We start from the raw sequence: 27,385 nt of genomic DNA on the forward strand, positions 1-27,385 counted from the left end.
ATTCGGCGCAATTGTTCCTCTTGCTCACGAGCCTCCTTCTTCTCTTCTTCCGGGGACGGAATATACGCATTTGCAGCACCACCTGTATACATCGGAGTCACGATCAGCATGCTAGTCAATATAACATAGGTCCCTTCGATAACATACCCCGTCCGGTGTGATGAGGAGCCTCCTCGACACGCAATGGCGGCGCCTCTACATCCTGACTCTCGCGCGCAATCTCCGGGTGCTCTGGATCGTTTACGACCATATTTCCTGAGCCGCCGCGACCGGTGGTATAAACTTCTTGCTTGATCGTGGGTGTGACGAGATCTTTCGGGGTTGTATGGCTTTCACCGGAGAAAATATTGCCTGCGTGTCGTCAAAAACAAGTTCCAAAATTCATATAGCTTCAGGGGTCTACGTACCTGCGCCTCCGCGGCCGTAAGATACGTAGCGACTCATGGTTGCGAGTACCTGCTCAAGGGAACGTGAATAGCCGAATGTATAAAGGGCGTTGGCGGGGAAAGGCTGCGATCGGGTAGTGGGTTTGCGCAGTGGGTTTGCAGGCAATGGGAGGGGTCTCAGATGGGATTCCAGATAATTAAATGAACCGAGAAAATAGGAACCAGTAAGGTAAACAGGGCTGACACGCAGTGGCGAAGGGGGAAAATTCTGTAAGTTTGATCGGGGCCAAGAAGCAGCCCCTCTAGAACGCCAAAAGAACTTCTTGATGAAAGCCGTTGCTCTTGGCGCGTGATGGCGATTTTTCCGCACGTTTGCGGAATGATGTGATTTTGGGTTTCTTATCTAATCAGGTGCCTGGGGTTCACCTGATCTGAGATCGGTTTACTCCATACTGTACATTTATCAAATTTACAAAGCATAGTATAGTAAACTGTGCTCGGGGTCTCCTTCCCCACGTCCCTGACCCCTTGGTGGATCCACTGTGCAGGGCGATTGAAGTGGACTGGACTCCGTATCCATTATCCATGGGGAATATCCCTGCGCCTCATCCACTTCGCTACTGTGGATTTTGTCCATTTGTACAAAGAATGCACTGCAATCATGGCTACATTCGCGTTACCCGATGAAAGTATACAATACACTGCTAATGAACTACTAGATACCTGGTTTATACTTTCTGTACAGCATGGCGAGCTCTTTCCGTTGGTCCGCGATGGCCTTGCCCTAGCAAGATACCATAGTACTACCTGCCTCAGGCTCATGAATATTCCATATATCGTCGCTCCTGCTCCTCTAAGCAAGTCCAACACGATACACTCTGAAGCACGCTCTACAGAGCTCCTTCCTCGTCAGACCACAATGCTCTACAGGATGGACCTTCATCTTTTAACCCCTAAAATTCTTCAACATATCCCATCACTCACTATACACCCCATTCGTACCAATTATACATCACGTTCAATTAAATAGTTGATTTTATTCTCTTATCATCACACTCTCTTTCACTCTTGCCTACTATTACCCTTCATCCATGTGCTTTTACCTCATCGCGGATATCATACTCGACGTCCTCTCCCTAATTGCTCTGATATTTAGAATCTTGCAGAAGCTCCTCAGATTACCGTTTGCATTTTGGCGCACCCTAGTCGAGTGGAATCAGAGTATCCAAAGAGGGATTCGACATCTCTTAATGCCCAGAATAAATGCTAACGGAGATATCTTCAATGCTCCTGTCCCTAACGATATACCGGGGACGTTAAGGCGCCGCACATTACGTATTGCACCAGTTAATGGGACTTGGAATGAGACCACCGGGACCACCCCTTCATTCGTCGTTACTCACTATGATGACGATAGCAATAATGATGATTTGCATGGGACTGAGCGAGGTGTGGAGGGGTCTTTGGCAGCTAGTGTTGATGAGCTGATCGCAGCCGAGGGACAGCGATCAGAGCAAGGGGCACAGGAGCAAGAACCTCACCAGCCTAGGCCACAACAGCTTGGACAGCAACCGTTAGGACAGCAACGGTCAGAGCCCCTCGGGCATGAACTACAACAGCTAGGACCACAACAACAGTCATCAGAGCTCTCACCACGTGAACCCATGCCGCGTGAGAGAGTTCTACCACAGCAGGACTCAGGAGAGCCTAGTGGGCCTGTGCAACTCGTTGGCTTTCATGACGTAGTTCGTCTCACAGCCTCCACTTCAGCACCTATGCCAAATAGTGGGCAACTTAGAGCGAATCCTCTGCCTATACATTTTGGACCAAATGGAATACAGCGTAAGCGCGCATATGTACGATGAGAATGAAGATAGAAAAGCTGATGAATACAGCGCGTGGATATGCGTCTCCCAGGTTACCCGGCTACCCTGAGCCGCTTCCGAGCCAGTTAACGCAAGGAAGAGATATTATGATGCCTAGTACATTCCCAGCTAGATCAGAATACGGGGGAAGGGAAAGGAACATTGAAGAGCATTGATGTCGTGGTCACCGAAAAAGAGCTTATCCAAAAGATTCGAATCACTGTCATAAATTTCCGAATTGTCAGGGAAGTAAGTCGCTTCGAACAAGCCGATGTTCATGGTGTGTTAACTCATTGCAGGCTTTGTATTGGCCCAGCATGCATTAAGTTGTTTCAGTGTCTTTCTTTCTCTCGGTTCTTGTTTGCCTGTACTGTCTACAAAGATAGTATGTATTACTATAGCCGCAATATGCTCTTTCGTAACGTTGAAGACAAATACTGAAGAATGCAATGCGCCTTGTGCGCCTTGTGTTTAATATATATTTCAGTGTTAAGTTTGGCTCCTGGTAATTGTAATCACCAGGTACAGACCATAAGCATGTATTATAGCTCGAACTGGCAACGACTTCGAGTAAGGCGTCGTTCCCTGAGACATTGTCGACTGGAGGGTACATTCGCCTGCCCAACCCACTTCTTGGTGGGTGGGGAGTCAAAAGGAAAAGATAAAAAGAACCCCCTCTGTATATACACTTTGGTATGGAGAGCAGAACCAGCGGTTGTATATCGTGTGCCTGCAATAACACATCTTAACGGCAAATCACAACCATCACCCCGTATGCAAAGCATCCTGTGTAAAATGAAGATGAAACAAATCTAGAGTATGCGAGTATGTAATTCATAAGTATGTACAATCATAAAACCTCATTGACATAGCAGCCTCTCATAAGCATATCCACATAAGAGCTCGAGGAGCTTCCCATCTCGAACAACTCATAAAAACGAAAAGACCCCCTCATGTCCAGTGTACCGAGCGTCATTTACCGCGGCCAATAAGTATCAACCATATGCCCACCATACGGCATCAACTCATACTCGGAATAGGCCTTCTCAAACTCCATGCTCCAAACTCCATGCGCGCCGCGAACAGAGTACTCTCCCTTTCGCCATTTCTTCTCGTCTTCTTTATACGACGCCGCACCGACATGCTGCATCTGCGGCGGCGCAATCGCCAACCGATCGAACCCATATTCATTCGCCAGTCGTTCCAGCGTAGAGTCCACCGGCTTCGGCTTCGTTGCATCCTCCATCTTCTTCATATACTCGAGGATATCGGGGACCTTCTCCCGCGGGAAAACCAGCGCCTGCGAACAACACCCGTGTCGATTCATCAAGTGCACGCCGGGCCGCATGGGTCTCTGCACCGTTACGCGCCCCGAGGCGAAATACAGGAGAATGACGGCGGGCACGGCGGCGAAGCAAACCAGGCCCAGGAAAGCGTTGGAGAGGATTTCGTGTGCGGGGCGCACGGTCCGCCTGAGACAAAGACACAGCGCCGCGACGGCGACGGTGGCCGCAAGGCTCCAGAGGAGATACTCTCTCCAGTTCTGGGCGTTCCAGCCGAGGAACTTCTCGGTGTAGAAGAGACGGAGGTAGAGCCAGTCGCGGGGCACGACGCCGCGACGGACCCATTCCTCGATGCTGTGGAGGGTTTGGGTGGTGGTTGGGAACCAGTTGCGCTGGGCGACGACGTCGTCTTCCAGCATGAGGAAGTAGGGCGCATCGGTGGTGTCGTAGCAGGAACGGAGGGAGATGGCGTAGTCGATGAGGGATTTCTCCGCGGTGAATTTCTTGTTTGCTTCGAGGGTGCGCAGGTAGGATGTGGTGGCGGAGATGTTCTGGGTGTCGTAGGTTAGGACACGATTGACGGTGTTGTGCACCCAGGGGTGGTTGTAGTCCGGGTGGTCGGTGGGCGTGGTGAGCGCGAAGAGGAGGTGGATGGAGATCTGGGAGCGCTGGTGCTGGCTTAGGCTGTCGATCAGGGAGGCGATGGTTGTGTCGATGTTTTGGGCGAGGGGCCGCTTGACGGTCACGATGCCACGCAGAGGTCTACATGTTCCTTTGTGGTTGGTGGTGCTTGGTTAGGGGGTGTGCTGGTTGTTTGGTTGAAGCGTGCGAGGTAGTGTAGGGATTCTTGGATTCGGGTGAGGCTGTATGCAGGACGGTAGCCTTCGTGTGGCTGGAAGAAGTATGAGCCTGGGTCGCGGGCGGAATTGGCGCGACAGATGAAGAAGAGGATGAAGTAGAGGATGGCGAAGGTGATTAGAGAAAGCCTCTGCTTTCTGTTGGGGAACCGCATTGGGACATGATTTCTCGAGGGGTAAGTATATCTCCCACGGGAGGTAAGATCGGTAGAGAATAATAGCAACCCTGGGACCTAGGGGGGAGATAAAAAGGTTCAGATCGGAGTCCGTGGATGACCCGAGAAAAACAAGGCACACTTCACACACGGGGAAGGCGCATGGGAACTTACCATAATCGTGGAAATTTTCCCATGAACGATAGTCCACATGGGGGCGTTGATACGAGGAAAGGGACGCTAAAAGTCTTGGGCCCAGAAACAAGCAACGGGGCTGTGGAGCTCCAGTCCAGCCTTCATCCCTATCAAGCTTCATGCTGCAGGTGGAGCAACCGTGTTACGATTTTATCCTGGTGTCTTGACTAGTGGCCGTGTAAGCCATGACACAGCATCAGCCCTGTTCATGGTTTCACCATTGGCCCGAGTGTCAACTGGCAGGGACCATTTTCTATTTCAGTTCATGGCCCAACTGAGACATCGGGATCGAACTTATGCAGCATCGTCGCCTCGAAAACACCATTTCCCCTTCGTGTGTTGGTCGCGTCGGGAAATTCCGCGATGATCTGTCATCAGCATTCCAGTTGAGGTATGGCAGGAGGGCTGTGCTTCTCGGAGGAAACTGGACAATAGATACGAAGTGCGACCCATGTTAAGCGTCATACTTTTGACGTGAGGTATAGAGAGTACTGTGGATATTACCCCCCAATGCGGCACGAGGTGAATTGACCATCTGTCCACCAAAAAGGATAGACTTGATAGCCTCGATCCAATATAGGTGATAGATCTTCTCAGGTTGAAGAAGAGGGAGGGTGTAAGAGAGGTAAGAAATGCAAAAAGGAAACAAAAAAAGATGTTGACGAGAGTGGGATTTGAACCCACGCCCCTTTCGAGACTGGAACCTTACTCCAGCTGAGAGATTATTAGTTATTTGTATGACAAGATAAGGATTTAATAGTGGTACTAACCGCCTTAGACCGCTCGGCCATCTCGCCTTGGTTGTAGACTGGTAGGTATATAATGCTAAATAGTGTTACTCTAGCAAACAGAAAATCGCAAAATGAAAAAAATAATTGAGATCCTCCAACAGTCAACTCCGAACGCATTCATAGCCACATCAAGGTGACTGGGGACGTATTTTATCTGTAACTTGCAATTGAAATCTCCAGGTGGCTGGGTAAATCTTCGGTGATACTGGTTATTATCTAGATGATAAACAGAGTTTTGTTATCTAAGATGGTATCTGATAGTTGTTTGTACACGAAATATATAAAGATAGACACCAGCAACAATGAAGGTTGTTGCCGGTTCCTCTAACATCTGTGCACATATACTCCCAGGTATGCTTAGAAAGGGCTACATGACCTCCTGTGATATCACTAAATTGAACATGGAGGCACCGTATATGCGCCAGGCAGACGGGAAACAGTGCGTTTAATGTATACAGGGCATGGGACGCTGGAAGAGCTGTAGTGACCATGATCTGATATCATGAAGATTAGCGAAGCAAGAATATCTAAACAAAGCAGAATCCTAGAATTGAAGTCAAGGAGGGGAAGGGAGAAAAGTTGGTAGACAGGTCATCCAAGAATACTTTGTAGTGTAGGGAATACTATGTTAAACTTGAATGCTACTTACCTAGGAGATCTGATTAGGATCACGCACCAACGAGAACTAGCTGCGAGACGCATTGCCCACGAACTCATAACTGCCAGTGCCGGAATGGCAAACCAAGTACACTGAATGCGAAAGTAATTGTTCCCGTGTGTAACCCTAGGAGCACGCTCGCCATTATATTAATTTAAATGTTGGAAATCTGGGTTAATTCTGATATAGGGCATGCCTTGCGGCAACCGCCTTTGGTCTCGTGTCAACTTAACGAAAACTTATTTTACCCTAGGTATGGCCACTACAGCTGGAGTGGTGACAAAGTAAGTTGATGGTTGGCGTCAGCAGCTATGGCTGTTCCTTTGAAATACGGGGTACACAGGTAGCATGTGTACTTATACTGGCCCTTGTCTGGCACAACATCTAGACGACATACAGGTCAGGCCGGTGAACGTTGAGATTAATGAGATGATTGATAAGAATCCATCTGCCACCGTGGGGTGCCTTGAAGTTTTTGACCTTGGAATTAAGAATACCTTATTTATCATGAAGATTTGGAAATGGAACGTACTTGAAATACTACGGTAGAGAAGGCAGAGCCCACCAGGTCCATGTCCTATTATCTTCACGCAATATACTGGTATCAATTACACCTACTGATTAGTATTTCGAATTTAGGTCAAGTTTTCTGTACTTCCTAATATTTGTTCCCCCCTCTTTTTCTCTTGTCTACTTTTTCGAAAGTGAGCATTCGCTTTAACCTATATTAATCTAATACAAAGAACAGCATCTGAGTCCTTTGTATACACATGAATATACCAAACATATAGAATAATCTACGCGAACACTAACTAGTAAGACCATCCCGAGGACCGGCTTCTCCGCATTTTTGTGGGGTACTGGACGTTTGCTCCACCCCCCATCAACAACGCAGTTACCGAGCATGCCTCGGGAGAAGCCCTTCTATCAGTAATCGCCGATTATATCTTACAATTCAACATAAAAGATGAGGGGCTCCAGCCAGCGCAATATAAGCACCGCACCCGGACCAAAAAAAAGTATGACAGCAAATACATCCACAAATCCATGAAACATTGACCTAAAAAGCACGCCAAAATGTCCTCAAACGCAGCATCTACTGTGATCCCTCCATCCTACGAGAAGCTCCCCACAACACACATCAAGGTCTCCCACTACCCTGCGGGCGCTGAAACGGCCACACCGGTTGTGGTGGTCGTATTGAACCGGCCGGAGAAGCGCAATGCCTTCACCGGGCCCATGGCGGAGGATTTGGAGAGGGTCTTTGCTATGTTTGATGTGGATGAGCGGGTCAAGGTAGTCGTCTTGACCGGTGCTGGCAATACATTCTGTGCTGGCGCGGATCTGGAAATTGGGTTCCCCAAGGGACGTGATGAGAAGCCGATGGATCATCGAGATAGGTAAGTTTGCGGATTAGACTTGTCTATTCGATTGAGAACGATACAGTACTGAAGTTAAGACAGTGGCGGTCGAGTAGCCCTCGCAATTCACCGCTGCAGCAAGCCAACCATCGCCGCAATGCAAGGCTCAGCTGTCGGCGTTGGCATGACCATGACCTTACCTGCCGTAATCAGGTAATTAACTACATGCACACCAGATAACTACACAAAGCCGGACATCACTAACAAAAAAACCCTTCAAACAGAGTCGCCCACGCAACCAGTAAATACGGCTTCGTCTTCGCCCGCAGAGGCATCACCATGGAATCCTGCTCGGCATACTTCCTCCCCAGACTAATCGGCTACAGCAAGGCCCTCTACCTCGTGTCCACGGGGAGCGTTCTCCCTCCACGTCTCCGCATTTCGGGGGCCTGTTTGCCGAGACACTCGCCGAGCAATCGGAGGTCCTGCCGCGGGCGTTGACGCTGGCGACCGACATCGCAGAGAACACGAGCACGATGGCGAATGGACTCAATCGGGCGCTGATCTGGCGCGGGCCTGAGTCGGCCGAGGAGGCGCATTTGTTGGATTCGCCGATTATTTATCATATGTTTGGGTCTAGGTATGTTGGTTCCAATTTCTTTTCTTTTGGTCTTTTGCTTGGCGGTGAGGCTTACTTTGGGGGTTTTGTAGGGATAATAAGGAGGGTGTTCAATCTTTCTTCGAGAAGCGGAAGCCGAATTTTAGGGATACGCTGGTGGATAATGGACCGGCGATGTATCCTTGGTGGACTGAGGCGGATATTAGCAGGAAGCCGAATATTGTGAAGGGAGATTCTAAGTTGTAGACGAATGATTCTGGCTACTCGAGCTGCGTCTTCGGCATCAAAGTCCTAGACTGAACTGAAATGGTCAATTCACATGGGTTCCGGCTGGCTATACAATGTCAATAATCAAGCATGATAAACCCATACAGGTTAAATTTAGTAAAGGAAGTAAGCGCTCAGATACACATCGACGTTGTCAAGATACTCATACAGGAAAGGTGTGCAGAACCCACAAACAAAGAAAATAAGGACCGGAATGTTAAGATGCCATAAATGAAACCCAGGCTATGGGCTCTCATGTTAATTGTTCGCCATAACAGATGCAAAGAATGTCCATATCTAGAGGATAAAGTTGCGCCTCTTGCGGTTATACACACGCTGATCCTTCAGCCACTGGCGGTATCCCTGCACGCTACCAATCTTCTCGCCGTAGTAATCAGGGACGGGGTTAGCGATGGAGTTCGAAGAGGGATCAACGCGGAAGCGCTTGATTCGGTCGTAGAACTCCTTCTCTTTCTGTGACGGAATTCGGGTTAGTAACAATGCGGCCAACCGAGCAGCTATGCACCGTAGATCGAGAAACAAGGATAAAACTCACGATCATAAAGGCCTGTCTATACCGCCGATTAACCAACCCCCACGCCGCATTACCAACAAAGGGCCCAATCAGCCAACCCACAGCACCACAAGCCGCGGTAGCCATTCCCAGAACAACGAAGGGGTCCAGACCCATCACCTGCGCACCCAAGGATTCAAGGTCCTGGCTGGAAAGAACCTGCACACCAACGACAGTACTAGCCATCGAGGACACCACAGAAGAAGCGAGCGAATAGCGACGACGAGAGGCGCGGAGCTGGAAGAACGAGTTCCAGGTCAGTTTGGCGGCTTCCTTGCGAGTTGCCTCCGAGACTGTGGAGTTTGTCCGCATTGACGCAACACGGTAAGTGGGCATCTGGACCTGGGGACGAGCACATGGCGCCTTGAAGCCGGTCTTGATCTGTGCGGAGGTACTGGCTGGTCGTGCCTGGCAGAGGGTCTGGTACAGTGCCGTTGAATTGCCTGGGAATGCAACCGAGGGGAGGGTTTTTGAGGAAATACGTCCGAAAACCATCGCGGTGCGCACTGGGGCGCTGATCGAGGTCGCGTGCATCCTGGAGGGTGTTGTGAGCAAAATGCAGAGGTGATTGTCGTCGATGTGGATGCGGAGTTGAGTTCGGGTTTGGCTAATGTACGGATGGAGCTTTGATGGGATTATGTAAGCGACATGGCTTCCTCATGGGGTATGAGGTCATTTTTTTTACGTTATGTGAAAGATATGCAGCAAACAATGCAGATTTAAATACTTGGATTGAATCTACCTAGGTGAGGGTGTCTGTTCTTCTTTTTCGTTCTTGTTTCTAACCGTTGGTAGTTCTTCTTGTGCCTGAGCGTCAAATGTGTATGGATTGGTATATCTTTAGTTTGCTGTCTCATAAAATCGTATGATTAGAGTGCCAGCGGACCCTAGAGTGTACTAGGACTAGGGCACGGCACAGCCATAAGGCACGATTCATTGTCATACGTATATATGCCGCTTATATACATACATACACCATCTGTATCACAAAGGCGTTCCTTGTTGATCTCAGTGCCAAGAGCACAATCAGCTCTCCTTGAGTCCTACATTCTTGTTCACAGGGCTGAACAAGCGGCATATCGACAACACTATAACTTCGCCCGTGGTTCCATCGACTTCTTTGCCTGTTCCCTTAGTAGTCGTCGAAGTATCTTTCCGGATGAGCTTTTCGGAATTTCTTTCGTAAACACCACGCCTCCCCGAAGCTGCTTATGGCGCGCCATATTTGACTTGACGTGCGTTTTTAATTCTTCCTCAGAAATGCTTCTATTGTTCTCTACCACGACATATGCTCGGGGCAGCTCGTTCCCCGGTGCTGATTGGTCTGGCACTCCAACGACAGCAGCATCTGCTACGCATTCATGGCCAAGGAGACAAGCCTCTACCTCTACCGGGGAGACCTGAAGTCCTTTGTATTTGATAAGTTCCTGGTAACTTATTAGCCTGTCATAACAACGTACATATGCAGTAATACGCGGTCTCACCTTCTTTCTATCCACCATGTAAATTCGGCCGTTGTTCCAGACGCCAATATCTCCAGTTCGGAACCATCCGTTGGGCGCGAAAGCCGCTGCAGTAGCTTCTGGGTTCTCAAAGTAACCCTTCGTGACCATGGGCCCTTTAACCAAGATTTCTCCCTCCATGCCTTGTTCAACATCCCTATCTTGCTCATCCACAATGCGGAGTCTCGTATTCGGCAGCAAAGGGCTGATACTCCCCGTGCTATCCGCCTGACCCCAAGGCATTGTGGTCACACTTCCAGTAGACTCGGTCATTCCCCAGCGTTGACTGATGGTACAGCCCAATTTCTTCTCCGCACGTCGCTGGACCTCCGTAGATAACGGCGCAGCCCCCGACTCCGCTCGGATCAAACTATCGAAATGATCCGTGACCCGTGAACTCTCCGCAACAGCAAGATAGACCGGCGGCGCAGTAGCCAGAAACGTAACCTGATACTTTTTACAATAGTCCATGAACTCGTCAATGTTGAACTTCGGCATCCAGTACACGGTACCTCCCGCAACGCCAGGAGTAATAAAATATCCCAGACAACCCGCAATATGCGCAGTAGGAAGATGACCAATCGTCCGATAAGGGACTTCAAGATGCGGTTTTCCCTTTCTGGATTCGCGAAGGACCCATTGCGGGATAATTGCCTCAGAAACAAGGTTCATGTTAGACAGCATAACACCTTTTGGAGCTCCGGTAGTGCCGCTCGAAAATAGTAGGCAGATGAGTCTTGTTTCTAGCTCGATTCGATCCGTGACTCGCTCCCAGTCCAGCTCTTTTCTACTCTGGAGATAGTTTCTCTGGGGGTTCGCTGTATCCCGAAGTAAGCGTCTGTGGCCTGAGCTCTCGAGGATCAGAACGCGCTCCACGGGAATCCCGCAGGCAAGCGCCGCTTTCAGAGCTTTCGCTTCGTTATCCGCACTAGCGATGATCAATTTGCTTTTTGACTGTTGGATCTGTCGAGAGAGTTCCGATTCTGTAAAGGCCGTCGATGCTGCGGTATACACTCCCCCTGCGGCGATGATGGCAAAGAACACCGCTGGAAGAAGTACTTGGTTAGATGAGATACAGAGAACTGTGTCTTTTCCGGCGCCATTGTTTCCGATCCCAAAGTCGGTGCGGAATACATGTGCGAGGCGCTTGGTGATGGCTCGGGTTTGGGCTTTGGTGACGTTGTTTGTTGGATCTGCGGCTTCAGCGTGGAGAACGGTAGTTCCGTGGTTAGTGAGAGAGGGGAATCTATGGGTCGTATTAGTTGTACAGATATATAGATGATAGTATGGGGTTTATGTACCAAACAGTAAGGAGAGGAGGTCGATGTTCGGAACATCGTAGTCTTTTGCTGGGAGGTATTGCATGCTGGAGGCGAACCACTACACAGATTAGACTCTCTTGGGATAAATTTAGTAATTGATTGAATCATGGCCAGTCAACGAACTGTTTCTAAAGTTTATTTATATAACTAGTTATTTAGAGTCTCGGCTATACAAAATGCGGGGAAACCCGAGGTTGGTGTGCTGAGGGGAATAACATCATTAACTCTCGAACTGTTCTATTCTTCCAGTGTCCTCTCCGGCCCACTTGTAAAACGACATGTATAAGAATCTATCGACATATAAGTGCAAATGCTCTATATTCATCGAGACACTCTAGAGCTCTGTTGCTAATGTCATTCGCTGAAGATGCTGAAGATGATAAGTTCTAAAGCTGATTAGAAAGATCGCACGGTTTAAAGGCTACCATTCTGAGAGATAGCGCCAGGGCGAGAATGCGGCTTAGAATGGGTCCCATAACCATTCACGCGGCCGTAGAGCCACTTCAGGGTGCCGGTACTCAGAGCCATCACGGCGGCACTGAGGGCAAACAGTCCGATGCGGCCTTCAAAAGGAAGTTGCTCGAAGATTGGATAAGGGTACCTGGAGAGATTAGTACCTAGCTAATGGTATTTGCAAAACAGTGACAAACCATCCGTTATACGAGAAGCAACGTTCGATCCAGAACCAGTACCCAAAGGCAATGGTGCTGGACAAGCCGAGGGCGGGGAGGATACTAATCGTCCATGGTGGGGAAAGCAGGAAGAGGTCGATCAGAAGGACAATGGATGGGATGGCATGGAAACTAATGTCTTTATGGGAGACTGTGTTAGTATTGATCATGACATTTGAGAATTTGGTACATGGACCTACCTGCGTTCAAAGGAATGACAGCCCAATCAGGTATCACCAAACGTTCATCGATCTAGTACAAGTTAACTGGCGAATTACGGCCGAGAGGATAAAAGGGCATATCGAGCACTGACCACGCGGAGACCCCAATACAGAATGCTGATTAAAACTTCTAAAGGTGCACTGCATATCGACAGGAGGTTCTTAACCAAAAATAGCCGGGAGGATAAGGTCACGTCCGCCAGCAGACCAACCGCGAAGGTGAGCGTGGACAGGGATAACCCGATGACCGTCAGGTACTGGAAATGCCAGCCATATGCCTCATTGCTAAGGAAAAGTTAACCAACAGGGGTGTCTAATAAGGCCATGGGACTGGTAACACCTACGCGTGGTTGGGATTTTCATGCATACTGAACGTAAGGATTAGCCCGAGTGACCATGATGACGTCAACCACGACCAATCGAGACCGACAATCGAACATAATCCTATAAATAAACTTAGGAGAGACTCTGAACCTACTATTTAAAAGACCATACGAAGCTGGAAAGTCCTAATATCTGAAAGGAGGGTACGTTAGCCAAGGAGAAGAAGTCCAAGATCACCAAGCCAAGTACATACATGAACCAAGGCAGAGAAGCCGCGGGATGGACTGTGTATCCGCTGTAGCGGATGTTTCCGGAGAAAGGCCTGGACTGCAGAAGAAGTAGAAGCCATGGTTGATTTGTCTGATAAGGTAATAACCACCAATAATCAATAAACCACAAGAACTTCCAATAAATAAACTCTCAGGGTTAATCTTAATTAGATGGTCACTGACGATATCGATATGGATCTCTGGGTGAAGCGGCGGTGGCCGAGGATCCCGCCGCTAATCCCAAAAGGAGGATATCGGAGTAATTATCCTCCGACTCCCGGCCGGAGACACCAGCTTATCACCATTACGTATGGGTAACCCTGCCGCTATCACCTGCTCCACCGCCCACGCTTCTGCCCCGGTTAATGCACAACTGCGATTGATTGAGACGGCCGATAGGTCGCCACCAATCTAAATGGTTATCTGGATTGTCTTTGGATATGCGATGCTCCACTGGCCAGTATCTCCTCCGCTTTTCTCGTGTTTTCTTAGTCTCGCCCAGATTCCGCTTGGTTTCACCAGCCGAACTTAAACGAGGCTCTAGCCTGGCCAGTGTTGCAACAATCGATTGCTACTACTCCCTACTAACCACCAGCGCACTAACAGACAGAGGCAGTCGTACGGGGGACTTTCCCTTCACGCTTCCCGGTTGATTCTTCACACCGCAAGATTCTACCAAGATATCTCCCAATTCGCCGCATCTACTACTAGTAAAAAGAGTCTACGGGTGCTCTCCCACACCTCGATGATCACGAATACTAGGTGTGGGTGCCTCGTTGATTATCGCTTTCTGTCGTCTTGGATAAAACCGAAACGTCCTACAAGGCGAAAAAGGAACAATTCTTTGGAGATCCTACCGACCCCGTGAGCTTACATCTGGTCTGCATGGCGATCTTACTGTGCAGAGTGTGTCGGCACTATCTCAAGTCCCGGACTATTACTTCGTCTGGCCGTTATATCTTTTATTCCTCGTCTTTTTATCTGGCCAATAACTATTGAAATCCAATGCCTCGCCCGAGGAGGCCCGGCGCTCCGGAGCCAAAACGAAGGTCCCGTAAGGGATGCTGGTGCGTACGAATACTGAAGACGTGATAACTTCACGGTGTATGATTAGCTACTAAATCCCCAGGTTAGGCCATGTAAAGCACGCAAAGTGAAATGGTTTGTTTTCGTCCTTTTTCTTTACGTCCTTTCTAGCTAGTTCACTAATATTTTAGATGTAGCGGAGAAGAAAAACCGTCCTGTGTGAATTGTCGACGTCAAAATGAACCATGTGACTACAGTATAAGACTGAACTGGGAAGGTAGAACGAGAAGAAGATCTTCCGTAGACTCTCCAAGTTCCCAGTCTGGCGGTCAGCCCGGGCAATTCATACTAGCCTTCTCGCCGTCAGATATAATGCAACCTGACTCCACGCTGCTAGCTTCGCCCTTCAAATCTACTGGGTCCTTGGGAGGAGACGCTACAGGGGACCATGTCACAGAGAGTCTGTTTTGGGAAGCTGGGCATACAGGGGAAATGGCAATAGGAACGTCTTATCCTAGAGGGCTATATGATATCCATGAATCTTCCGCTATCCCTGACCAGTCTCTTAATCCCTCCACACGTACAACTGGCAAGAGTTCAGTAGATATGAGTCCGGGGAAGGACGCTACCGCCTCGTGGACAGGTTTGTCTCAGATGGCCACAGTGGTGCCCAGAGAGGCGATCCCCAGTTACCCGTCGTCTATCTCACATTCCCTGGACGATTTCTCTTATCCGTCGCCGGCAGATACGGGCTCCAGTATTGGTTCTCTTGCCCCTTTCAACTTTTCACCAGCCACCATGTCGCAGCCAAGTTCGTTCCTTCGACACTCTGCAGACGTCCCCGAACAGCCTTTGAGCCATTCCTCGCCCGGACAAGGCGACACACCAGATCAGGGACAACCTCACTCGCAATATTCATCTCCTGCCGATGCCGTCAGTATCTATGCCCCTTACCAGTCACAGAGTCCATCAGATCCTCACGAGGGTATGTCCCCTCTGTTCAAAAGTCCACAGCTTTTTGCATCACCTAGTGTTGCCCAAGATACCGAATCGATGCCAGCGGGCGTGGCTAGTAGCACTGAGGATTTCTTCAACAAAATCATGAATAGCCCCGTATTATCTGAAAATCGTCCGCAGGTTCATGCCGGCGAGCCACTGGCCACTGACGATTTTAAGACTTTGAGCATGGGCCATGCGGTTGATGTACCCGGGGGATTCTCGAGCGCCGAAAGGAAGTGGCATGCCTATCTCACCAGCGTTACAGATAATTATGGTTTAGACTGTGGCCGTCCAGACCTGGATTTAAATAAGAATGACGACCATTCAGCCATTGACATCAATTACGCCCTGGATTTAATCAACTCACAAAGTGAATCGTCTGCGACGTCTAGCGATCGACCTGGGGATTCCTCGTCCGCGGATTCGAAACAAATTCGCTTGGATGGTGCGAAGTTTGCTTATTACGCATCACCTGTACCAATCAACATCCCGCGTTATTTATCGCCGTTGCCCCAAGCTCTAGTGCAGACGCCTATCAACCTGATGTATTTCCATCATTTTATCAACCATACGGCGAGAATGCTGGTTCCGCATGACTGTAGCGATAATCCATTTGTTTCCGTTCTACCTTCAAGTGAGTCACGGGCACGTCTGCTTTCTATTCACGTTGACCACTTTACCCTGCGCCAGTGTGCTGACCTAATAGTGGCTATTGGGGATTCGAACCTACTGAATCTTATGCTAGCGTACTCTGCTAGTCACCGTGCAAGATATCTGGAGCATCCAGAACCTACTACTCGTATCGCGCACTGGGTCAGCAATGTCTTCCCGGCATTGCGCGTAGCACTGGAAGATCCACATGAGAAGGTCACTGACAACCATCTTGCTACGGCAATCATGCTGCTTTCCCTGAAGATCATATCACCCGGCACCTTCGAAGTGCCAATTCCTTGGCAGAGCATCTTAAACTTGCCCGGCAACTCTTCCTCGCACGCCGGGAACAGATGATGTACCCAGGAAGTCGTATTGGCCCATTTCTCGCTCGCTGGCTAGGATATCTCGACATCATGGGAACCCTCTCTTGCCGACACACGGAACCACCCTTGTCTGAATACTACTCTCTTATTAGCACATGCTATTCAGTTGAAGGACTGGATGAATACTGTGTCGACTGTTTCTCCGGCTTTACGCCCCGAACGGGCCTGTTCTTGACTAGGTTGGGGAAACTGGTACATCAGTGTGACAACGAACGATTTGATGAGATAGGAATGTGGATTTCTGGTTGGAGGCCTTCGGCCGATATCATTCTCGAAGCTCAAGAATTAATAAATGATCTTGAAATTCTCCGTACCCGCGCTCACGCTAACTCAAGGCATTTCCGGGAGTCGGGAGCTACAGATATCATCGCTAGTGATAGAGCCTTTTATTACGCAGGCTTATTACACCTCCACCGGCGCGTCTTAGGCACATCTCCATTTTCTACCCCAGTCAAGGATGCTCTAGAGGGGCTTAGGGAGGCCCTCGCACAGATCAGATTCGGGCCATCCGCTGAGGTCGGAACCCTCTTTTGCTGGTTCACTGCGGGCTGTGAAGCCCAGGATCCTGGACAGAGGATGGATATCCAGGAGCGATTCGAAGTGCTAGAGAAAACTGGGATGAAACAGGTTAGTTGCTCTAGGTCCCTTGTTAGATGCCAGTACTGATCAATACCTCTGTAGATCAACCATGCTCGCAAGCTAATGCAGCGTTGCTGGGATGAAAATTTGCCATGGATTGCTTTGGCGCGTGGGGAGTTTCTTGGATAGATGGGATAAATGTGAAGCCATTGTGACTCTTATTATCGACAGAGTAGATGGTAACAGTGTGTTATTTATATTAATAAGTCAAACAACTGACAAAAGGACAAGAAAATACGCATATCCCAGTGTTAAATGGTGGTAACCTATTAGAATCATATCTGAAAGAGAATATAGTTAGAGAAGCTGTTCAAGTAAGTCATTCAGTTAGATAAAGTGACCGCTACTCAAAGGATTCTGCGTGATGAGGTGGTAAAGCGTTAGTGAGTTGACATGAAATCTAAAGTGATACTTTGATGCAGACCTCGCCATAGCAACGCAGATTCTCAGGGAAATCTGGTACAGCGTGGAACTAGTGTTTCACAAGCAACAGATACCTGGACCTTCTCTATAGAAGTGATAGAAACAAAGATCCTGACTGTCGACAACTCTCTCACCGCCCTGGAGTTTGTGTCAACAGCTCTGCACTGCATTGCCCAAAATGGAAGGTTGCCCTTGTCTCGTCTTGAGTGCTTTCAGTGCCGCTGCCATTCTGCTCTTCACGTTCCTGCTCATTCTCCTCACGTTCTACGTGCTCCAACACCGACTTCTGCACCGGATTGAGGTCCTCATGACTTCTATGACAGACTCGGTGATTCCTGAAGCATGTCAAGGCATAGAGGGGGCTATCCACCCCGACAGGGCATCGCCTGACGCACCGGAAGTTACTGTGTCTCCTGCTCCAGAATCGCGTCGAAGCTCAAACCTGATGGACAGCCGATTGGAGGACATCCAGGTTCCGGCTCTTCTGCCACAGATTTCAAAGAAGATGCCGGGCCCCATCACCACTAGCGCCATCGTCAAACTGGCCGAGGAGCTTCACCTGGGAGGACCCACTCCGTTGCTGGATGGTGGATTGGACCGCCTGCACACCCCTACTTTAGATCCCAACCGCGTAAGTTGATTCTCCTCATAACCCCCCTACACATTGTCTGCATATTTTGTCATTGAATAACTCTCTAATGTTCCAGAAGAGCCCGTTTCCAGCTTCCGTAGCTCAGGTAGCGAAAACCTCTACTTTCGGCGCCGAGGGACAAGCGGAAATCGTTCCCTGGGATGGTAAGATACGCTGGGCTATTGAGGGCCCCAGTGTCTTCGATGACGAGGAGGACGAGCTTGGGGCATTATACTTCCGTCCCAATCTCCTGTCTCGTCATCCATTCTCGGACATTTGGATGTTCCAGTATGGACTGCGATACGTTCCAGCCAAGGGCGATAGAAACGTGTATCGCACGGTCCGGATCGAAAGTCTTCCACCAACTCTGACCCTGAAAGATATCTTGCCTGCCGTTAGTGGTGAGATCTTCTCAGCTCGTCTCACGGATACCACACCCATCGTGGGATCTAACACCGCGATTGTCACATTCGTTTGGCAGTCTGATGCTGTTCGTTTTGTTCAGGCTTCAAGAAGTGGTATGCACATTGGTCCTGCAGTGGCAAAGGTTGTCCCCATCGACACTCCAACCTATCCAATCTCAGCTGAGTTGAAGAAATTGATCTTCAAGGAGGGCTACACACGCTGTCTCTGTGTGTCCAATTTGCGTGAATCTCTGAAGAGTGAAGTGCGTCGTGTTATGGAGAAGTCTGTCCACTCTGAATACATCGAGAGGATTGAAGACGGTCTTGTGCTGGGGGAGACCTACATTCGGTTCCATTCGATCAAAGTGGCTGCTGCGGCGTACGAGCAACTCAGAAACCACCCGTGCTTTACCAAGTGTGCCTTTCGTTTCCTGAAGAAAGCCTCAGACATGCGTAGCAGTGTTGCTGGAGGCCTCACATTTGGAGCTAAAGTGCAGGAAGCCCGCCCTCGCACCGGGATTTGGGATTAAGTTGCAGTCTTGAATATTCATCTTGAATATTCTTCCGTACAATCTGTACATTTGATCATTCTACCATGCACTGTATTTATTATCGTCTTACATGTTTTATTTCAAGCGGCAGCATAATCACAGATAGTTAATGCATGGTCAATATATGTCCATTGATTTCGAAACCATCCGGACCCTTTACAAGCTAATGCATCTTGTGTTGATGGCTGATCAATGCTTGTAATCCAATACTATAATAACTATACCCCTCGACGTCAGTCGTATTCGACAAAATGTGTGCAAATAGGTAGGTTAGAATAGAAGAGCCGAAGGTCATCAGATCAAACTAAAGTTCACGGATACGGACAAGATTGGAAGACTGTAGATATTAAGAATAAACTGTGATATCTCATCCAGCTTACATGATTTTGCCATAGTCAGGTCATCTGGGAAAGCTGAAGGAGCATCGTTTCTGCCTTGAATGGTTAGCGTGATCCTTTGTGGGGATTAATTGCATCAAATATCAGTCAGGGAGAGAATTTCGCGCAATCAAGGTCCTAGACAATGTGAATATTACCAAATTTACCAATACCGACGTAGTATATATTAGCTGATTTGATCAATCTCTAGTTATAGTTCTCCTATATCATCGACTATTATGATCGTCTTGTAAGAAAGGGTGCAGTTTGCCGCCTTGCGTGCTCTCTCTTAGGCACTGTTTTTTCTATGATCAGTGGGTTTTTTTATTTGTTGAGGGGCGGGGGTATGTACTTTTTCGAGATGGGCCTTTTTGGGGGGCGTTGGGAGGGCTTTTTGTGAGAGGATTGTATTTATTTCGCTGATTAGGGGGTTTCGAGGGTGGCTTTGAATTTTGAAGGGTCGGTCATGGTTGGTAGGTATGTTGTTATTGTGGGGATACAGTATAGTAGATGTTAGGTAGGAAATTTTCAGCTGTTTCTTTGTTGAGAAAAGCGTTTGCTTTGCTTGTATTTTTTTTGTTTATTTATTTTCTTTGTCATGTTCGGAGTGGTTGGAGAGAATCCTGGTCCCAGATAATAAGTAGGTTTGGGTTAATGCTGTTCTTGATTGCAGCAGTATCTTTGAAGTTTATATCCTTGTTTCACAAAGGTATGGAGTTGGGACGTATCCTAGTACGATTTTGATTCAAGTTAGATATGTAAGTATTAACCTTGTCGACATTTTATTCATATAGCCTTAAGAGTACCTATACAATGTACTACAACAATCACAATTATCGACATATCAACACATCGAATTCATAGTGGTTGAAACTTATATCAGACGTGGATTTGATCTGATAAAGAACCCTGAGGACCCACCACTAACCCTAACTGATCCACTCCCAACCATTGAAGCCTGCTGTTCTTACTAGATGTTGGGACCGTCCAGAAAGAGTTATCAATACGGAAAATATATACAATTTATGATATTAATTTCGTCTTTTATGTTCTCCATGAGCTGTGGAGATACTAAAGCTGCTGTAGCTATTTCAGTAAATGAATCAAGTAATCAATATCAGTATAGGCCGCAAACACAAACTGTGCCAAAATATCTCCACTTCCAGCACCGCCATAGTTAATTGCAACGTCAAGGTTAAAGTAGACAGACTGGATAAACATATTAAGGAATATTCTCCCCTGTCATAACCAATTCAGATATTTTTGTGAAGCTCATACATCGCTAAAAATGTCTAAACGCTTGCTCGATATCATCCGCGTGACGGACGCCTGGAAGGGACTCATGGTTGTGTCCTCCAATGCCTTCTCCGCATTGAGGACATCGGGCTGCCTCCATCGGCATTCCACATTCCCCGACCGTAAACTGCGACAGTATCAGTACAGATGCAACACGATTAGGCTGAGGAGGAAGATCTTACAGGATGGGAGTTTCGGCAGTAGTACCAATGTCCAGTTCCAGAAAATTGAGTCGCCATGGCTTCATACACTTGTCGCTTTTCGTCGGTTGTCACAAAGCTATAGAACGTTCCACCATCCAGCAACCTCTTCGCCTTTTCGATGTCATCTTGTAGAAAGCCTAGTGTTCTCGGTTTGTCAATCCGTAGAGCATCGCATTCTTCCAAAGCATCTGAAGCATTCTGGCGAAGTTTGGTGGCTGTGTCCATATCGAGAGGTTGATCTTTTTCTTCGCAGGTACTCAGATATAGTATACAAAATAGCGCATAGTAAATCATTGCTTGGACCTGCTCTACTAAAAGTTTTGCGGCCTGGCTGGCATCCCGGACGGAGATAGAAGTGTCCATTAAGCCCTTGATTCGGTTCACTACCACATTGCGCAGCTCGGAACGGATTTCTGAGTCAACCACTGCGACAATGGAAACCCTCCTGTAATCCCACAGTATAGCCCAGGCGAGCCTGAGTTGGAGGCATTGGCCGCGGATATGAAACCCAGTTTGGATCTTTGAATCATCCATGTTATACGTATCGTTGGGTACGCTGTTTTGCCCGACGGCTGCTGATGCGAGCAGATTATTGACCCTTCCATAGGGTTGCTCTGCAGCCGTCATGGAATTGACGAACTTCTGGATTACTTTTTCGAGTTTGCTTTTCTTGCAGTAAGCTTTGAGCAGGTCACCATTATGGGAGTGGCCAGACTGTTCCGCCCCAGTTGCAAGCTTGCGTATGAGCTCCCCTCCTTCTTCTTCTAGTTGCGTCTCCCGTTTTTCGATTGCCATAACGAGCTTTTTGTACGCCAAATTGGCAGTGACAATGAATCGCTTGGTTGACTCATCAAGTAATGCCTTCTTAACTATCCGGTTATACCGATGGATATCCCGAAGTGGTATACGGCACTCTGGGCATCCAGGAAGTTTCGCGTCGTCACTCACCACACGTCGTGACAGTCGCGGACTGACAATAGCGTCTGTGTGAGGATCAATATTGTAGTATTCCTTGATTTCCATGATACCGTCGAGGCTGGAAACTGTATAGTAGTGGCCGCAAGATAGGAAGACCAATGGATCTTCATTAACATTGATGCCACCATATCGCTCCAACGTGATGAAATCAACACACCGATCCAACACAGTGTCACTACCGCATTCCTGGCAGTACTTCTGATCCGGGCATTTCTCACCACAGATACTTGGGCATTGATGACCACAACCCAACAGAACGTCGCATCGCTTGTCACAAGGGACTATACTGCAGGGCACTGCGCATGGCAGGCTGCAGATATTGTTTTGTCGATGACTGCAACTCCAGCCACACCTCTCAGCGCAAGGGACACATGGTTCACTGCACTTCTTCGGGCATTTGTTGTGCCTGCAACGGACTTCGCAGGGCTTCTCACAGGGGGCGCAAGCGGTGGACGGGTGACAGGGCCGAGAGCAACTATGTGAGCAGGTGGTGAAGGGCCGTCCACAAGGCGCAGTACACGAACCATGGTTAACTTGGCCACGCTCATTAACAGACTTCCAGCACATCCAGCAATCCCTCTGGCAGGTGTGTCCGCAGTCCAGGATGCCTTGACAACGCTGTGAACACTTTATCTTCGAGATGTCCTGGTGACATTTTATTTCAATTTCATGACCACATCCGGGCACCTTTCTCACAACGACTTTCGAACATTTTACCGAGGCAACATTCTTTCTCCGTCCGCATTCGAGTTCTGTTGTATGTCCGCAGAGAAGGACAATACCGGAGACTTTTTCGACGCACTGGCCACAGCTCTCATGACATCTCTTTGTACACAAGTGTCCACACTTCCTCATTCTTGTGCATGGCTTCATGCATTTGACCGCGCCATGCCGTGTGTTAGAATGACACTTGAAAGTGCAGGTATGGCCGCAGGCCAGTCTCCGCTCACATCTCTCTGCACAGCCACCCTCCGGAGCTTGGGTTAGGAAATCTTCGGGAGAAGCAACGTACATCCTATTATTAGGGTGTCGGGAGCATTCGAGCTCTAACTTGGGTCCGATGTTGCCGCTCTCTTCTAGTATCCGGATCACTGATGACCACATAGGAACAGAGGACGCCGTATTAGCGTTCCCAATGATGTACATTCCATGCTTTGCTCGGCTATAAAGCGGAAATAATATAAGAGTTAGAAATACACTATGAGATTATAGTCAATGGCCGAAGCTTGAATACTTGCCTCAGTAAAACATTGATTCTGTTTGAAGTTTTTAGGAATCCACAATTTCGATATTTGTTGCTTCGCACAAGTGAGACTATAACCACAGTTGCCTCATCGCCCTAGGAAGTAGCTATGGTGAGTCTTTATGGAGTTGGCCCTCAGGCTGATGCAATGAACTGACCTGGAAATTATCCACCGTGGCAAGCCTCACCTGCTCGGACAATCTGGCTTTCTCAACAGTTCGTCGGTTGTGAGATGTCAGACTAGTGCTGTCACTCGTGTGCATATCTGCTTCAGAATCATCATCCAAATCGACCAAATCTTGCTCTGCGATAATAAGATCAACGATGCCCTCCAATCTATTCCTCAACAATCTAAGCTGGCCAATGTATGGGGTTAGGATGGCGATCTCTCCAGGGCTATAGCGCTCCTGTTTACACAGGTGCTGCACTAGTGCAATGACCACATCCGCCTCCCATGTGTTTGTCTTGCTCCGCATCGGGTCCTCGGGATCATCGGGGTCTTCTATGTTGCGGTGGTCAAGCCAGAATAGCCTGCGTTTTAACCCAGCGACTTCATCGTACGAACTCGTCTTCGGATGGTCGCATAGGTCGGGATATAGGGTCTGACGAACGAGGGAAGCAATCGAAGGATGCATTCTCCGCTGACTGTCTAGTTGTGCCAGAGGAAATCGAACAGAATCCACCGCACTGGTGGCTTGTCCGCCCGACCTATGAAAATCTGGAGGCCGCAGGTTTACCATCCTTTCGAACAATGACTCATCAAGGTTGTATTTAGGTCCACTTTGGTCGTACTCTATAGATAGCCTTTGGTTTGAGATCTTTGGGCGAAGTTGCAAATGGTCTCCGATCAAAATGGCATGTTGAATAGACGGCAAAAAGCTTGTCAGAATGTGTGATTCGAGCACTTCGCCTGCCTCTTCACAGATCAACACCTTTGCTGGAAGGCTACGCAGGAGATCGGCATTGTTTGCCAGACCAGTTGTAGTGACTCCAACAACTTCCACTTGATTGAATATCTGGGCGTCTGCTTTGTTAAACAAGGCAGTATACCAGCGTTTCTCTTCGGCATGCTGACGTATTAGGTTATCAAGCTCGAATGTAAGATCGTTAACAGCTGACTCATGCCAGTGCCTCAGTAGGCGTGTGCGTTCCTCGTTTGTTAACGTCCATGGATCTACAGAAAGCAGTTGTTCGATCTGTCGCTTGTCGCCATTTCCATTCAAGTCGCCTGGGCCGTTACCTTGACTCCAGGTATCCAAAGGCCTCTTATCACCGATCAATACTCCCTCGGTAATCTGTATGTCATGCTTGGGAAATCGCCTCCTTAAGGAGGCACTCACGATACCAGAGATCCCGTTTTCGAGTTGCTTACAGATCTCACCAATTCTAAAGGCCAAGTCATCAAGCCGTTTCTGTAACAGATTGATTGATCTGCCTTGGCCAGGGATGCGTGGAATCTTTTTCTGCTTCTTGTAGTTTTCAAGTGAAAGGGACTCCAGGGCGGGTGAGGCACTACGAGATCCAATGCGTACGATCTTCGAAATTCCGGAATCAAGAAGCCCTTGGAGAAACTGATCAAGTGCATGGTTTGTGTAACAGCTGTTTGTGGTTAGGTACAAGCTCCTCATTGCGGGGATACCAGTCGCCATAATCGGTACTTACACGCATAGAATCGGTCCTAATAGCGGAATTCTGTTGGCAATGAGGCATTTTGCGATCTGAATGCCTACGTATGATTTGCCTGTCCCCGGTGGACCTTGGATAAGGGCTAAATGATTTTTTAATGCTAAAATCATTGCCTGTGCCTGACCCATGTCTAACGTCGTTTGTCTAAATAGTTCCTCAGACATAGCCTTAAAGTCTCGACCAACGGAGAACGTCAGTGGGGTGGCTATATTGTCTTTATCCTGTATCTCGCCAGCTACTGAAACTGACGAAAGGTCTAGTGTTAGATTTTCAAGATAGGCTGGCGAGTGGATCGGGAAGGCCTTGTACCCAAAGGTAGTGGTTGTCTCCATACAGTACCTTTCCTGGGGTGCTATCCAAGAGGTCAATGGCAGGTATCGAGGGTCGGCATATAAGGACTGTAAGCACCGTAAAATTCCCTCAAATAGGTTATACAGTAGGGCAGGAAACTCAACAAGTATGAGCGGTCGATTCGAGGAGGAATGGTTGGTCGCCAAAGAGAGGATGCCATCCAGATCACCTCGAGAAGGAGAACTAGTGAGGCGTAGTCTAATCATAGCCCGTTTTGCATCACTCACCAAATCTGATATTTCTTTCTCGGTATTGCTTTCCATCATGGGTTCAATGTACCTCCTGGAGACCTGCAGAAAGACTACAGTGGTGTCTTTCTCCACCTCTGCATCTATGAGTGCCAATAAGGCTCCACCTTCGTTCAGCGCGCGAGACTCGCGCCAGTAATGCTTCCTTTTCCAGGGGGTCATGTTCTTTATCCTGGCAACCTGGTCAAATTCAACGTCGATCTCCATGCCTTTTACACGGTCTGGTTTGACTCTTCGGATCTGAGCTCCGTAGTAGATGCGAACGGGAGTAGGACTATGAGTTCGTAGTATCTTTTTCTTTTCCTGCCATCGAGCACCATGTACAAGCGTTTCCCAATGGTCAAGAATCACGCGAACAGCATCACGCAAAATCCCCGATGTATCTTCCCTGAGAAGACGAAAATGTGTATCTAGAAGCCGGCGAACTCCTTTCTCGTGATGTCCGTCTGGGGTATATAGACTATCTCGTGTGGGAAGAAAGTCGAGTCGTTGACTATGCAAAATCTCTGACAATGTTGGCAATATGTTGATGTTAGATATTGATGCGTGATCATTGTTATGCCGAGGACCAAATTTTGATAAGTCTCCAGGAGGGTCGACTTCATGCTGGGGCTGTTGCTGTTCTGATAGATCTATGTCTGCCTTCGGTACATAGGCGGCAATCCTATCTCCTGTTCCAAAAATGTCCTGGATCTTCAACATGTTTTCCCTGGCAAGACATAGATTGGGGTTGGTGAGAACTCTCTCCATCTCTCCAAGAGGCGAACAGCTCTGAAGATCGTCCACGATACCCTTCAACTCTGACTTAAAGGTCGCCTCCTGGATCTGCAATATGGTGCTCAGAATGGCCTCTGTGACATGTAGGAGCACCTCTTCGTACTTTATCCCATCACCATGGTCAACGTCGGTGTTCGTGTCCCGTAGATGAACCAGACAGCCCACCACCTGTCGAAAGAATGCAACTCCCCTATCTCCACGCGGCCCATAGATAACATTGAAGATAGTTCCCACGTCCTTCTCAAGAATAAGCGAGCGTTGTATCTCTCTCGCGAAATATAGGATATCAAACGAAGGAAAAGAACGCAGTGGGGGTCAAACATTAGCCGGGTCACGCTATAGGACCGGGCAAAGTCTGCTTCAACGATTTCTCGAATTCTGGCAAGACCCGTTTCCGTGGCCCAGCTGCCGACAATACTGAAAGCTGATGACCCAGCGCGATTAATATCGGACAGAGTCCCCTCCAGAATATCCTGCAACTGTTCCGGTGATAGCTTGGCGGGTTGTGACTTTGCTAAGGGGTTCCTGTATGGCGATGGACGTATTCGGCTGGCAAAACGTTCAGGATGTTAGCTCTGGGACCCACTTACAGGTTCACAATAAGAGTCCATACCTAGTGGTCTTATTATTCTCGTCTGATCGAGGAGGACGATCATTCGGACGTGCAGTTGCCCGCCGGTCGCCTCCCCTTCTAGATCGATGGTTCCCTCTGTCTTGGCGAATATTCATCGTTCTCTCAGATGGAACACCGGCGATGGCTCCCGCAACGCCATGCTGCTCATCGTTGGAGCGCTGGCCTTGGTTTGTGCTGTGTTTCTGACCACGGCCACCTCGACGATGATGTTTTCCCTGCCGCGCAGTCCGGGCATCTCGAGTAGCTGAGATCGTGGAGTCCGCCATGGTTGAGAAATTAACGAGATAGACCTGAGCTACCTATGTGTTGAATATAAACAGATCTATACGTGTAGACCGTATGAGGCAGTGAAAGGTATGAGTTGGGTTGTATTGTTTTGTCTTGAAAGAATCGGCGGGGTTAAAGCAAGGCGACAAGGCTACCAGGTTGAGAGAACAAACACTATTGGGCAGTGAAACGAAGCGTCCGTCATAGCTACATACCAGGTTCCAGTTCAAGGTTGCCATATATGCTTGCCTTACTCGTAGGATAGTACCTGCTAAAGTTTGATTGATTATTGGCG

General features: G+C 48.4%; 10 protein-coding genes across 10 annotated transcripts; 4 read left to right on the forward strand and 6 right to left on the reverse strand.

Annotated features, from left to right (window-relative positions):
* ANOM_007833 (DUF3602 domain-containing protein) lies at nt 1–444 on the reverse strand (the record flags this gene model as incomplete). The annotated part of the gene is made up of 3 exons (XM_015553089.1): nt 1–82; nt 148–351; nt 408–444. Coding segments are annotated over 3 exons (323 nt in total), but the record flags the coding sequence as incomplete, so codon positions are not given.
* Nucleotides 445–1,477: 1,033 nt separating this feature from the next.
* ANOM_007834 (uncharacterized protein) lies at nt 1,478–2,341 on the forward strand (the record flags this gene model as incomplete). The annotated part of the gene is made up of 3 exons (XM_015553090.1): nt 1,478–2,096; nt 2,173–2,228; nt 2,282–2,341. 3 exons carry the CDS (start codon nt 1,478–1,480, stop codon nt 2,339–2,341), a joined length of 735 nt encoding a protein of 244 aa, XP_015404626.1.
* An 886-nt stretch (nt 2,342–3,227) lies between these two features.
* On the reverse strand, nt 3,228–4,546 carry ANOM_007835 (uncharacterized protein; the record flags this gene model as incomplete). Its single annotated transcript, XM_015553091.1, has 2 exons — nt 3,228–4,218; nt 4,281–4,546. The coding sequence occupies 2 exons, from the start codon at nt 4,544–4,546 to the stop codon at nt 3,228–3,230; spliced, it is 1,257 nt and encodes a 418-aa protein (XP_015404625.1).
* A 2,721-nt stretch (nt 4,547–7,267) lies between these two features.
* Nucleotides 7,268–8,416, forward strand: ANOM_007836 (enoyl-CoA hydratase/isomerase family protein; the record flags this gene model as incomplete). Its single annotated transcript, XM_015553092.1, has 4 exons — nt 7,268–7,590; nt 7,654–7,756; nt 7,938–8,191; nt 8,263–8,416. The coding sequence occupies 4 exons, from the start codon at nt 7,268–7,270 to the stop codon at nt 8,414–8,416; spliced, it is 834 nt and encodes a 277-aa protein (XP_015404638.1).
* A 21-nt stretch (nt 8,417–8,437) lies between these two features.
* On the reverse strand, nt 8,438–11,878 carry ANOM_007837 (putative AMP dependent ligase/synthetase; the record flags this gene model as incomplete). The annotated part of the gene is made up of 5 exons (XM_015553093.1): nt 8,438–8,911; nt 8,994–9,618; nt 10,101–10,438; nt 10,496–11,759; nt 11,820–11,878. The coding sequence occupies 5 exons, from the start codon at nt 11,876–11,878 to the stop codon at nt 8,735–8,737; spliced, it is 2,463 nt and encodes an 820-aa protein (XP_015404624.1). The 3' UTR covers nt 8,438–8,734.
* Nucleotides 11,879–12,249: 371 nt separating this feature from the next.
* On the reverse strand, nt 12,250–13,094 carry ANOM_007838 (putative integral membrane protein; the record flags this gene model as incomplete). Its single annotated transcript, XM_015553094.1, has 5 exons — nt 12,250–12,436; nt 12,486–12,645; nt 12,707–12,758; nt 12,820–13,012; nt 13,072–13,094. 5 exons carry the CDS (start codon nt 13,092–13,094, stop codon nt 12,250–12,252), a joined length of 615 nt encoding a protein of 204 aa, XP_015404629.1.
* Nucleotides 13,095–14,718: 1,624 nt separating this feature from the next.
* On the forward strand, nt 14,719–17,150 carry ANOM_007839 (fungal specific transcription factor domain-containing protein; the record flags this gene model as incomplete). Its single annotated transcript, XM_015553095.1, has 3 exons — nt 14,719–16,284; nt 16,350–17,009; nt 17,064–17,150. 3 exons carry the CDS (start codon nt 14,719–14,721, stop codon nt 17,148–17,150), a joined length of 2,313 nt encoding a protein of 770 aa, XP_015404628.1.
* Nucleotides 17,151–17,622: 472 nt separating this feature from the next.
* ANOM_007840 (uncharacterized protein) lies at nt 17,623–19,009 on the forward strand (the record flags this gene model as incomplete). The annotated part of the gene is made up of 2 exons (XM_015553096.1): nt 17,623–18,075; nt 18,152–19,009. 2 exons carry the CDS (start codon nt 17,623–17,625, stop codon nt 19,007–19,009), a joined length of 1,311 nt encoding a protein of 436 aa, XP_015404632.1.
* A 1,680-nt stretch (nt 19,010–20,689) lies between these two features.
* Nucleotides 20,690–22,411, reverse strand: ANOM_007841 (uncharacterized protein; the record flags this gene model as incomplete). Its single annotated transcript, XM_015553097.1, has 3 exons — nt 20,690–20,830; nt 20,886–22,082; nt 22,172–22,411. 3 exons carry the CDS (start codon nt 22,409–22,411, stop codon nt 20,690–20,692), a joined length of 1,578 nt encoding a protein of 525 aa, XP_015404633.1.
* An 823-nt stretch (nt 22,412–23,234) lies between these two features.
* ANOM_007842 (uncharacterized protein) lies at nt 23,235–27,089 on the reverse strand (the record flags this gene model as incomplete). Its single annotated transcript, XM_015553098.1, has 4 exons — nt 23,235–24,726; nt 24,790–26,426; nt 26,495–26,738; nt 26,803–27,089. The coding sequence occupies 4 exons, from the start codon at nt 27,087–27,089 to the stop codon at nt 23,235–23,237; spliced, it is 3,660 nt and encodes a 1,219-aa protein (XP_015404630.1).
* Nucleotides 27,090–27,385: the final 296 nt, after the last annotated feature.

The sequence above is a fragment of the Aspergillus nomiae genome, assembly GCF_001204775.2.
Source record: "Aspergillus nomiae NRRL 13137 chromosome Unknown contig00251, whole genome shotgun sequence".
Classification (NCBI taxonomy): Eukaryota; Fungi; Ascomycota; class Eurotiomycetes; order Eurotiales; family Aspergillaceae; genus Aspergillus; species Aspergillus nomiae.